Source organism: Mirounga angustirostris, unplaced genomic scaffold, assembly GCF_029215605.1.
Source record: "Mirounga angustirostris isolate CCGP_5_RB_7025 unplaced genomic scaffold, mMirAng1.0.hap1 SCAF_12, whole genome shotgun sequence".
In the NCBI taxonomy this organism is placed as follows: domain Eukaryota; kingdom Metazoa; phylum Chordata; class Mammalia; order Carnivora; family Phocidae; genus Mirounga; species Mirounga angustirostris.
The window spans coordinates 31,965,285-31,977,477 of NW_026991720.1; the positions used below are offsets into that span (position 1 = coordinate 31,965,285).

Below are 12,193 nucleotides of genomic sequence, written 5' to 3' on the forward strand. Positions count from 1 at the left end.
AAAGTAGCTGTATGACGAAGGTCTGTTCTGTCATTACTGTTTTTATCATTGTTGGGAATTTCAAATGAACAATAAAGTCTCATGGTAAAGTTTTATTTTTCCCATATTGATAAAAGGATTCATTAAAATAACTTAAGCAATTGGAAATGAGTGTGGGGATAAAAAAATTTATTTAAGCTTTAAGAATACTTGGTATTTATAAAGCATTGTTCTTTTGTAAAAGATTTTAAAAATATATTTCACACCTCTCAGAAAATACAAAAAAATTTCATGTATATTCCTCTGTTGTTTTGTATGACAGAAAACTGACTCTTCAGTGGTCTAAAGATTGAGAAAATTTTTGAATAAATATTTTCTCTTTCAGATAGCTTAGCGTTAAAAATAGAGTTTCCCAGGATACTATATCCCAAGATTCCATAGAAGGCAGTTAAAAATATATCTGTATTTAAATTGTCCCCCAAAGCCTAGAATTGCATTGGGGAAAAAAAAAAACGAAAATAAAATCCAAAAGAAGAGCAAACCATTTGATATTTAAGTGTTGATATTCTTGACAGGATATCAATAACGAAGACAGCTTGGATGAGCTAGAGGAGGTGGGGGTAGCAGGAAGGACAGTGAGAGGAGAGGGAGGGAGGGGGAATGGTGGGGAGAGAGCGCACCAGGAGCTCAAGGAGAGAAGCTCACTGCCTTGTGAGCCACACTCCCTTCTATTCCACAGAGGACCACCTTGCAATGCCTTCATGTTACCTTTGTGTTTGCTTTGCAGTCAAGGTATCATACCTTGGTGTTTATAATTTCTCTGTTTATCATCCATTTCTAATAAGTACTGATTTAATTTTTGTGGGCTTGTTTTTTTTTGTTTGTTTTTAAGAAAATACAAAAGGTAAAATGTACCAGAGAGGAGCCTTCTTGTAAGTATGAAGTAAAAATACTACTTTTGTAAGAAGAGCTAATGAATATCAATGGGAAAATATCATAAAGTTTAGATAAATATTTAATTTTATGAGCATTTGAATTTTGTATGTCATTGCAGTCTAACAGGGTAAAAACAATAAATTGTTCATGGACCCAAATAACTAATTATGAAGACGTAATATCCAGCTTTTAATAAACAGTCTTGTTTTATTTGTATAAACTCTTTTTCACAAAGAACTTTTAAAATACCAAGAAATCCTTTGATTTTAATATTTATTAAAATAATTCAAGTCTCAATTATACGAATTTATTGCTTATTAATGTAATACCCATGTACGTAGAATATTATCCTTATACCAAGGTGGCGGAGACATAAAAGATCCATCAGTTGTGTCCGACTACAGAGAATGTTACTGGGTTTATGTAGAAAGCGTACCGTGAAAAGTGAATATGTGCACGTAGGCCCCTCTGTGTATACACCAGACATTACTTTGAGGTATTTGAAGCTTCAAAAGGAAGAAGTACAATGACTTATTCTGAAAGTTAATTGTATCTAAAACACATAAAATACCTATATATCACATTAAATAAACATTTGTACTTTACTGTTTTTACAGCCTTTTGACCAAGGAAGAATTCAGAAAATTTTCCATGCTATATGCAGCCGACTTCACACACTTAACAGATTCTCTTCTAAAGCTGCTAAATACTGATGAGAAATATCTAACTATGATAACTCTTATGATTCTTGTTAAAACTGTATGGTAGAGTGTCCTGTTTTGTTGGCTGGTTAAAAGTTTCTGGTATGCAAGTTGTAAAGATGGCCAAGTGATAAAGTCTTCAGAATCGTGTCTTGCATTACTTGTGCTGGTATACAGTAGTCTAGATTCAATTATATATGTTGTGCTTCCATTAGCTCTTGATACTGAATAGTGCTTGGCTCCCTCCATTTTTTTTTTTCCCCAAATAAGGGAATTCAAGGAATGTAAATAGATTTCTTGGCAATATTTGGTCTATCTTAATGGCCTGTGTAAAATTTTTAGTTAAGTACCTTGGAAACATGGTTGAAAAAATAAATCTCTATTTCTTACAATTATTTCTGTACCTAAAGATGTCAGTTCACTTTTCAGATTGATATTGAAATTGAGGAAATCTATACATAATTTTAAAATTCAAATTGTTTTGAAGCCCTGAAGTGGAATTTGAACTTTTAAAATGAGACAGCCATCTTAGTTTCCTAAAACCAATCACCACTTTAACATTTATCTGTGTAAGACTGACAACTAAAAATAATATGTCACTGTGTATGTTAACTTAATTAGCAGATACAAGATTGAAATAACAGTACAGATTTGTGCTAAGTAAATATTAACAGATTGATAATGTTAGAAACCACATAATCCTCTAAGGATACGTATTCATATGTCTGTGTGTGTGTGTAATTCAGAAACAAGTGGGTAATATCTGTCTCTTGTCCTTGCTCCTACTCTCTAACTAGGGTCACTTTAACCCACAGGCTGGTCACCCTCCCTAACCCCTTTGCTAATGAGTGGTGGTCCTGCCCCCCTGGCTGGCAGGCCCACCCTTCTTCAGCAAGCTGCTGCCCAGGGAAATGTCACTTTATTATCAATGCTGCTTAATGAAGAAGGACTGGACATTAATTACTCCTGTGAAGATGGCCATTCTGCCTTGTATTCTGCTGCTAAGAATGGACATACAGGTAAAGATGGTGAGATCTTACCTCTTGCAAAAGGATGGAGAGTCAAAAGCACTGGTAACCATTGCTATGAAGCAAAAGGTTCTTTTGGTTTTGATTTTGTCTTACAGGTGGTAGTGGATAAATTTTTTTTTACTTGATTTGAAGATTTTGTAAATATTAAAAAAAAAATCCAAATTGTAGTTTTGTAAAAATGTAAGATTTTAGGCTCAGGTCATGATCTCAGGGTCGTGAGATCGACCCCCCTCCCCCCCTTGGGCTCCACGGTCAGCACAGAGTCTGCTCTAGATTCTCTCTCTCCCCTCTCCCTCTGCCCCTCCCCCCATGCTCACTCGCTCACCCTCTCTCTCTCAAATAAATAAAAATCTTTTTTTTAAAGTAAGATTTTATTGCAGCTAGCAAAAAGTGATGTTTGTTTTATGCACAATGAAATGTATGGTATATGTCAAAATTGGGGGCCTAGTACTATGAAGCACATTTTAGAATAAAGCCTCCCATCTGTGATCACTTTAGTCAAGACAAAATAGCTTAATTTGTCTGTTAGAATACCTGTGTGTGAAACTCAAAGGGACAGGTCTTAACACATGATACGGTGAGGGCAAGTTTTAGTAGTTCTAGAAGGTCATGGGTCTGAAACTGTTCTATAGTTGGAACAATTTATAGTTATTTGGATTTTTTTTTTTAAGAGAACTGAGGAATTGTACAGCTATAAATGATATATTGGTGAAGTCTGGGAATTATTCTTGTTTCTTAAAATGCAAGTCTTGTGGTCAAATTTACTAAAACATATGATAGTGCAGAAAAAGATAGTTTGCCTGCAAATCCAAAATCAAATAGCATTGCTCATATAAGCTGCATGATTGTTGAGTAATTCACAGAAGTTTTCAGAGCTCCACTGTGTTCAAGTGGACTAACTGGAAGAATCTAGTGAGCTAAGAAGATAGCTCATGATTTTAAAAGTACCTTCGGATTCTTTACTTCAGAAGCCCTGTGGGAATTTTCTTTAATGTAGAGATATTAAATCTAGTAAATACCGTGAGGAACACGAGTCCTAGATGATATTTATGTCGGAGTCAGGTGACTTTATGTGGGTTGACCTCACACACTGCTACATGTAGGATGACCATCACACAGAAGTGTTTTAAAGGTTAATTATCACAAAGTAAGAATTTAACTATTTAAATACAAAGAATGGTATTTCAATTTGGTAAGTAGATTTAGTTCTCTATCCAATAACATTATTTTCTGGGATAGACTGGTGGAAAAATCTGGTAAAATATTTTCTGACACGTAACAATCCTTTCTCTCATCAGCAACTCTTCCCAAAGCAACACACACACACACACACACATAAATATCACATCTTACTTAGTTGGTGAGTCTGGGGCATTAGCATCTTCTGGAAAAGAGGCTACTTTCTCTGTAAAATAGCCTGTGGAGTCTCATATCCACCATGCTAGAATTGTCAGGTGGACTGTGCACGGGAGAGGTCCTTTGGGTTTAGCATCTATATAGAGCTTGTTAGAATTTGGCTCACCATAACTCGAGATGGGGAATTTAAATGGCTTTCTATTAAAATCCATAGACTGTGTGAGATTGCTGCTGAATGCAGAAGCCCAAGTCAATGCTGCTGATAAAAATGGCTTCACACCCTTGTGTGCCGCCACTGCTCAGGGACATTTCAAGTAAGTGATGCTCTGAATTCTTCTTTCTCCCCCCCTGTGAAAAGAGTCTCTCTATAATTTGCACACACATTTCAGTTCTGAATGTGTAAACTCATGCTTAAAATCCACTGGCAAATAAGTTCACTAAGTATATTTGAAGATTTAAATGCAAAGTAGGATCTTAAATGTGCTCCTCTTATTTAAAGGTAAATAGTTGTATATGAGGGAAGTAAAGAAGAGAAGTATGTTGTGTGTCAACCTGACATGAATGAACTTACTTCTGAAGAAGAAAATCGATTTATAGTCCATCAACATATATGCGGTGATACATACACTGTTAAAGACTGTCATTCACTGTTTACCACAACCCCAATGCAAAAAAGGTTTTTCACTTGTGATGGCATTAAAAATAAATCCTAGAATTATATTAATTACAATAATCTTAACTTCTGAGTGGCAATTTATTCAGTATTAAATCCCAATATATTCACCTTGTTTTGTCATTTAAAAAAAATTGAAGCAGAAACTCTTCATACTAAATGTAATTAGAGCACAAACCGAAAAGAACCTACCAACTGAAATATGTGTAAGTTTAGCAGTGATTTCTTCAGTAGCCTACCAAGAAATGTTTTTTTTTAATTTAAATTCAGTTAATTAACATATAATGTATTATTAGTTTCAGATGTAAGAGTTCAGTGATTCATCAGTCTTATATAATACTCAGTGCTCATTACATCATGTGCCCTCCTTACTGCCCATCACCCAGTTACCTCATCCCCCCACCCCCATCCCCTCCAGTAACCCTCAGTTTGTTTCCTATGATTAAATGAGTCTCTTATGATTTGTCTCGCCTCTCTGATTTCTTCTTGTTTTATGTTTCCCTCCCTTCCCCTATGATCCTCTGTTTCTTAAATTCCACATATGAGTGAGATCACATGATAATTGTCTTTCTCTGGTTGACTTATTTTGTTAGCATAATACCCTCCAGTTCCATCCACGTGGTTGCAAATGGCAAGATCTCATTCCTTTTGATGGCTGCATAATATTCCATTGTATATATATACCTCATCTTCTTTATCCATTCATCTGTTGATGGACATCTTGGCTCTTTCCATAGTTTGGCTATTGTGGACATTGCTGCTATAAACATCGGGGTGCACGTACTCCTTCGGGTCCCTACATTTGTATCTTTGGGGTAAATACCCAGTAGTGCAATTGCTGGATCATAGGGTAGCTCTATTTTCAACTTTTTGAGGAACCTCCATCCTGTTTTCCAGAGTGGCTGCACCAGCTTGCATTCCCACCAGTAGTGTAGGAGGGTTCCCCTTTCTCTGCATCCTCGCCAACATCTATCGTGTCCTGACTTGTTAATATTAGCTTTCTGATACAAATGTCCCTTAACATATTTCATAATTCCTGTAATGTGGGTTTTAAGGTTCACACTAATGTTGTTAATTATATGTGTAAGTTTTAAATACCCAAAATGCATCTTTAAAGTATACGTTATTTTTTTCTGCATGTCTGATGCACACTTCGTGAGTTTATTGTTGAGGACCATAGATAGTGGTTTTGCTGTTACTTTGTGCATGCGTCCTGAATCCTCCAGAAGGGATTTCTTCTTCAGGCCTATGCTTTTACATTTATTGTCACCCAGCAATCTGTAGTGCCACTTACTTGGGAAGTCTAAGAGCGTCAGGAGTGTAGGCGTGGATAGCTTTGCCAAAAGGAAGAACCCTGGGGGTTGATTAGTTTAAATGTACATGAGATAAAAACACATATCAATATGTAACTCATTTTTTAAATAGATATATACCAAATGTTTTCAAGAAAATCCCAGGAAAAAAAAAGGCATAAATCTGAAGTAAAAAAAAAAAAAAAAAAAAAAATGAAGATGATGTAAATTGCTTCTTAATTTGATTATGATTTAGCCCGCTTTTCTCCATTTATTTGCATGTGATTTTATAAACGCTTTGCACAAATACCACAAAGTCTTGAATTTACCTCATTTTTTTCCTCCTTGATTCTCAGAGCAATGAATTTCTGCTTAGCCGTCTTTTTCCTTGTAAATAGCCCCCCTTTAGGAGACGGGATAGCCTCTGCTGTCTGTTCTCCCCAAGGCAGCCCTCTGCTCTGGTCCCTGCTGCCTTTTATAGTGGAGGCACATGGTGCCCTGCTGTCTGAGCTATTTATAATTATTTTCTCAAGTGAAAATCTCAAAATGACTCAGCAGTCCTTTTTCAAGGTTTAAGCTATTTTGAACCACAAATAATATATATGTCAACCACAGTGCAACCATTCATCCCAATTAGTTAAATATATTGCAAGGATTCCACGTTTACAAATTGGTTACAGAAAAATGTCAAAACCAAGTTTTAGCACTTGATCAACCTGGCTACTTTAAATTTTCATAGGAGTAATTAAATTTGTGATTAAAGTATATCTTTTAGCTTTGCTACAAAACAGTATCCATATAAGACCCCCCAGTAATTGATACATATATAAGTAAAAACAATGGATGTAGAAAGATACAGAATTGCTTTAGCATTATTTCCTGTATTTAATATCTGGGTCAGGTGCTTCAGAAATCAAACCAGTTTTATTTTGATTAATCACAATCTTGTGTTTAGGTGTGTAGAATTATTAATTGCATACAACGCCAACATTAATCATGCTGCTGATGAAGGACAGACACCTCTATACCTGGCTTGTAAAAATGGAAATAAGGAGTGTATCAAACACTTATTGGAAGCCGGAACTGACCGAAGTGTAAAAACCAGAGTGAGTACCAGTTTTGGGGGGGATTTTGTCCTGTAATTTACCCTGTCTGCTAACTCTGTAGCCAGAAAAACAAAATATATTAAAATAGAGGTTGCTTTGATTTGCTTTTTTGCTTTTAGGGTATCAAATATGGACAGTGTCTGACCTCTGACTTCTGTTTAAGTGTCTGCTAATGAAAAGCTTTGTCTGTTAGCCTAACCAGTCCTTTGTCCTCTGAACCTCAAATTATTCATCTGTAAAACAGAAAAACGAGTGCCTGTGTCCTGGCTATTTTCCGAATCAGGGGAGATAATGGAAGTATAAGTTTTTCATCATTCGACAAATATTACCTGAGCACCGGCTGTCCTCAGGACAGGAGAGGCAGTAGCAAATCAAACAGTTCTGTCCTCATGGATCTTATTTCCTCATGGGACGGGAGGGGTGACCATGGACAAGTAAGTAAACAGATAGTAGCTGGATGTTTCGAAGATCAGAGTGCCTGGGGTGGGGGGTTCCTTCAGTTGGTGGGAAAAGTCTTCATTGAAAATGTGCCATTGGGTCAAGACCTGAAAGAAGCAAGGGTGTGGGCCATGAAGAGACACGGGGAGCAGTGTGCCAGGCCGGGGGTGGGAGAGCGGTGGTACCCTCAGTGAACCTCAGGCAGGCCGGTGTGGCCAGAGGCCAGCCACAAAAGGCCTCCTGGGCCATGGCAAGCACTTGGAATAAGGCCTTTGGATGGATGGTTTTGAAGAGAGCAAAGACATGAACTGACTCATTTGTATGAGTCCCTTTGGCTGCAGGTTTGAGAATAAACTGTAGGTGGGGCAGAGCAGCTGCAAGGGAGACCCATAGGAATCCTGTTGTTTTAATCCAGGGAAGAAGCAATAGTGGTTTGGATCAAGGTTGAGGGGTAGAAATGGTGGGAAATGATCTAATTCTGGATATATTTTCGAAATGTATATTTTATAAAAGAGCTGCAGAAGTATCACCTGTTTCGGTAGTGGTAGTAACAATGACATAAAATTATCGCATAATGGCTGAGGGATTTCAGGCTCTGAAATCAAAGCTTTGAGGCTCAAACCATGCCTTCACAAAGCTGTGTGAGCTTAGGCAAGTTATGGTACTTCTCTGTGTCGTGGTTGACCCCTCTACAAAATGAGTCTAATAATAGTAGCCATTGTTAGGGTTATTAAAGTGAAATGAGGTTATCTATATAAGGTAGTTGGTATAGTGCCTGGGAACTGTAAGCAATAAACATGTTAGCTGTCACCATGGTCACCATCATCATCAGTTATAACATGGGACTCAGTTGTAACACGTGTAAACAAAAGGAGGTTTTGTGACAAGATAGTGCCCACTGTCAGCACTTAGAGGAGGGTTATTTGTGCTCATTTGTTACTGCTAAGATTGTGTAGCACCTCACAGAGTTCAGGGTCATTGTCTAATTTGCCTCAGAACTGGAAGCACTATATGCAGAAATCCATTATGGACCCCAAGTCGCTCTTGACTCTGTCCCACACAGTTCTGATGTCTCCTGTACAAGGCGCACAGATAACGTCAGTGATTTAGAAACTGAAGACAATTAAGAGTCTGATGCATGGAAGAGCTCAGCCACACAGAAATGCATTTGAAACAAAACTTCTCAATTAGCCCTCCCAAATTTGTCTTCATCAACATGTTGTGAAACAATTGAAGACCAAGGCATCAGCTCTGTGCGCACAGCTCTGTGCACGCATGCATTTCTCTGATGGTGCCCTCTCTGGGCTGGAGGAGTTAAGGAGCTTCCATCATGATCCACTCTTAATTGCACTCAGGAATTACCGTATTTTTGTCTTTGCAGCTTCCCAGAATATTAAAGGTGTAACAGTCACCACGCTACCATATATTCCTAATGAAAGACGAGCATAGATACTTAATTTCCAAAGGTTATCTGAACCTTGGATCTCTTCTGTTGGTAGAGAATTGGCTATGCTGTGCATTCCTTTCATAGGAAACATCCTTAAAATTTCCCAGGATAAAAAGGTCCATTATCTATTTTATAGGTCACCCTTAGATCCTGGATTGTTGTTGGTTTTATATTTTCTTTTTTGTTTGTTTTTTTATGACAAGTGCACTCCTTAATCCCCATCAACTGTTTAACACCCCCCCCTTCCCGACCCTCCCCTCTGGTAACCATCAATTTGTTTTCTATAGTTAAGACTCTGTTTTTGATTTCTCTCTCTCTCTCTAACTTTTTTCCATTTGTTTGCTTGTTTTGTTTCTTAAATTCCACATATGAGTGAAATCATATATTTGTCTTTCTCTGACTGCCTTATTTCAATGAGCAATATGCTCTCAGGCTCCACCCATGTTGTTGCAAATGGCAAGATTTCATTCTTTTTTTATGGCTGAATAATATTCCATTATATAATATATATCTCACATCTTCTTTATCCATTCATCAATCAATTGACACTTAGGCTGCTTCCTATCTTGGCTATTGTAAACAATGCTGCTATAAACATAGCCTTTGTAATGTAAAAATTAGGAAAAAGTCAAGAGATTTGACTAGGGAAGGTCAGGAGCACTTACACTCTGGTGCCTAATTAAGGCCTACCCAGTAATGGTGTCCACAGCCCAACAAAGAATAAGCCATGAAACGCTTTACCTAGCTGGAATATGCCCGAGGAGTCTAAGGTGTTCTCTTTACTGCCCAGCCATGGTCTTGTCATAGCCAAGCCGACTTCATTGGTATGAAGTATAGAACCAGAGAAAAATCCACTTCATCAAGAGCCAGCTTTAGCAAATGATCAGATAACTCACTCTAAATGTACATTGTTACCACTTACTGTCTTTCCTTGTGTTCTACCTCATTATTTTCTTAAAAAGTGTGCTTTAGCTCACTGAAAGATATTTAATATAACAATATGAAATACCCCATGAAAAAAAAAATTCGCCAAAAAGAAAATAAAGATAGGAAAATAAAGTAAAAGATACAAATCACCAAAATAATTCTGTTCTTTTATGAAAGTCTTAAAAATATAATGAAGACTGGTACCTGAGTGGAAGGAAGACCCTTGAGAGATGGAAAGGGGACCAAGATTTTCCCTGGAAAAGTGCTTGTCACACTTCGGTGCATCTGAATCACCCGGAGGGCTGGTGAAGGCACAGATTGCCTTCTCATTCAGTCGGTCTGGGTGAAGGCTCAACAACTCTCCTCTCTAACAAGTTCCCAGGTGATGCTGCTGCTGGTCTGGTGACCACACTTGAGAACCACTGCCCTAGAAAAGAGTTCTAAGTGAATGTACCCTAGCAACCAGCCAAGTGGATAATGAAGGCCTCACAGTAATATATTCTAGAGAGTGGGCCCAATAATTTTAGTTGGAACATTTTCTAAGCTTGCATTTATCAGTTTCCAACTGCAATCACAGAACTCTCAATAAAGGCCCATACCCATTTCATGAAGTTATTTGGCCTTGCTTTTCCTGTATGTCCATCTTTACCCTATTATCTAGATTTTTTTCCTTCAAGAATCGTTGGCCTAAAATTTTAAGATCACCAGTTGGGACTCTGCCCTATAAGTAAAACTGGCTTATAGCAGCATTCAGTTAGTACATTACTAATAATACTGTCCTTGGATATAAATTTTGAAAAATCTTTATGCTAAAGTTCATTCTTTTTTGTATTCTTAAACTCCAAATGGCTAACTGTTAAGTGGAAATTCTTACAAAACAGCAAGCATGAGTCCTAGCAGTGGGAAATACGGTAATTGACAGAGGTCAGAGAACTTGACTCAGCTCATCAGTGACATTCAGGATTGGAATGCCTGCTTTTCCCTGCTCACTGGTCCATGCCCAAGAACTTTTAGAGGTGAACTTTAAATAATACTGTTCTCAACATCCATGTTGTAGTCAACCCTTTCCTCCTGGTCACTTTATCTTCAGGATGGCTGGACACCAGTTCATGCAGCTGTGGACACTGGCAATGTGGATAGCCTCAAGCTTCTTATGTACCATAGAGCACCAGCTCGCGGAAACTCTTCGCATGAGGAGGAACCCGAGTCAGGTGTCTTTGACTTGGATCCAGGAGAAGAGAGTCCCGAAGGCACATCCAAGCCTGTTGTTCCTGCAGACCTCATTAACCATGCTGACGGAGAAGGCTGGACCGCTGCCCATATTGCTGCCTCAAAAGGTTTTAAGGTGTGTCTGGTAGAAGCTGGCGTCTTTACAGTTTGATGCGTGACACAGTTGTCTGCTATTGACTGAGAGTATTTCAACGGAATGATTGGAGACTGAGTGATATTGCAGGAGACCATCAACTACCAATATGAACTGCCTTTTTTTTCTGTCCCATAGTATTTACAGTCAACCATATATGAGACTTCTTTTTTTAATAAGATTTTATTTATTTATTTGAGAAAGAGAACATGCACAAGCAGGGGGAGGGGCACGGGGAGAGGGAGAAGCAGACTCCCCGCCTGTCACAGGGGGCTCAATCCCAGGCCCCCGAGATCATGACCCCAGCTGAAGTCAGAGGCTTAACTGACTGAGCCACCCAGGCGCCCCGAGACTTCTACAAAAATCATACTTGGAGTTTGTTAACAAATGTGGGAGTGATTTCAGACTTTTTTTTAAAAATCTCATGTAAAATTAGGAGAAAGAGTTTGGTGTTGATTTAGCCTACGGGATTGTTTGACTCAAGGACCAAGGCTATGCTGCTGGTTAGAGGGAGGGCCAGGATTCAGATGCATGCTCTCAACTCTGAACTGCCTCCCTTACGTTCTTCCTGTGCTGTTTTACTGGTAGGTATGAGGACGCTCAAGATTTCACGCATCAGTTAGAGTAGAAAATGATTCTGATTATTCAGGAAGTAATAGGCCATTCCCTCATGCTTTTTCCTGTTTTGATCAGTTTAGCAATAATGTACTTTAGTGATAAGAAGCTATTAGGGGGCGCCTGGGTGGCTCAGTTGGTTGAGCGACTGCCTTCGGCTCAGGTCATGATCCTGGAGTCCCGGGATCGAGTCCCACATCAGGCTCCCTGCTCGGCGGGGAGTCTGCTTCTCCCTCTGACCTTCCCCCCTCTCATGCTCTCTCTATCTCATTCTCTCTCTCAAATAAATAAATAAAAATCTTTAAAAAAAAAAAAAAAGAAGCTATTAG

General features: G+C 38.4%; 1 protein-coding gene across 2 annotated transcripts in view; it reads left to right on the forward strand.

Annotated features, from left to right (window-relative positions):
• The window catches only part of CTTNBP2 (cortactin binding protein 2), a 153,345-nt gene that overhangs the window by 81,417 nt on the left and 59,735 nt on the right, over positions 1–12,193 (forward strand). For both annotated transcript variants that reach the window (XM_045864354.3, XM_064575018.1), the window contains 4 exons: positions 2,432–2,635; positions 4,218–4,317; positions 6,924–7,074; positions 10,977–11,231. In XM_045864354.3, coding sequence (XP_045720310.1) covers positions 2,432–2,635; positions 4,218–4,317; positions 6,924–7,074; positions 10,977–11,231 — 710 coding nt within the window. The remainder of the gene's footprint in view (positions 1–2,431; positions 2,636–4,217; positions 4,318–6,923; positions 7,075–10,976; positions 11,232–12,193) is intronic.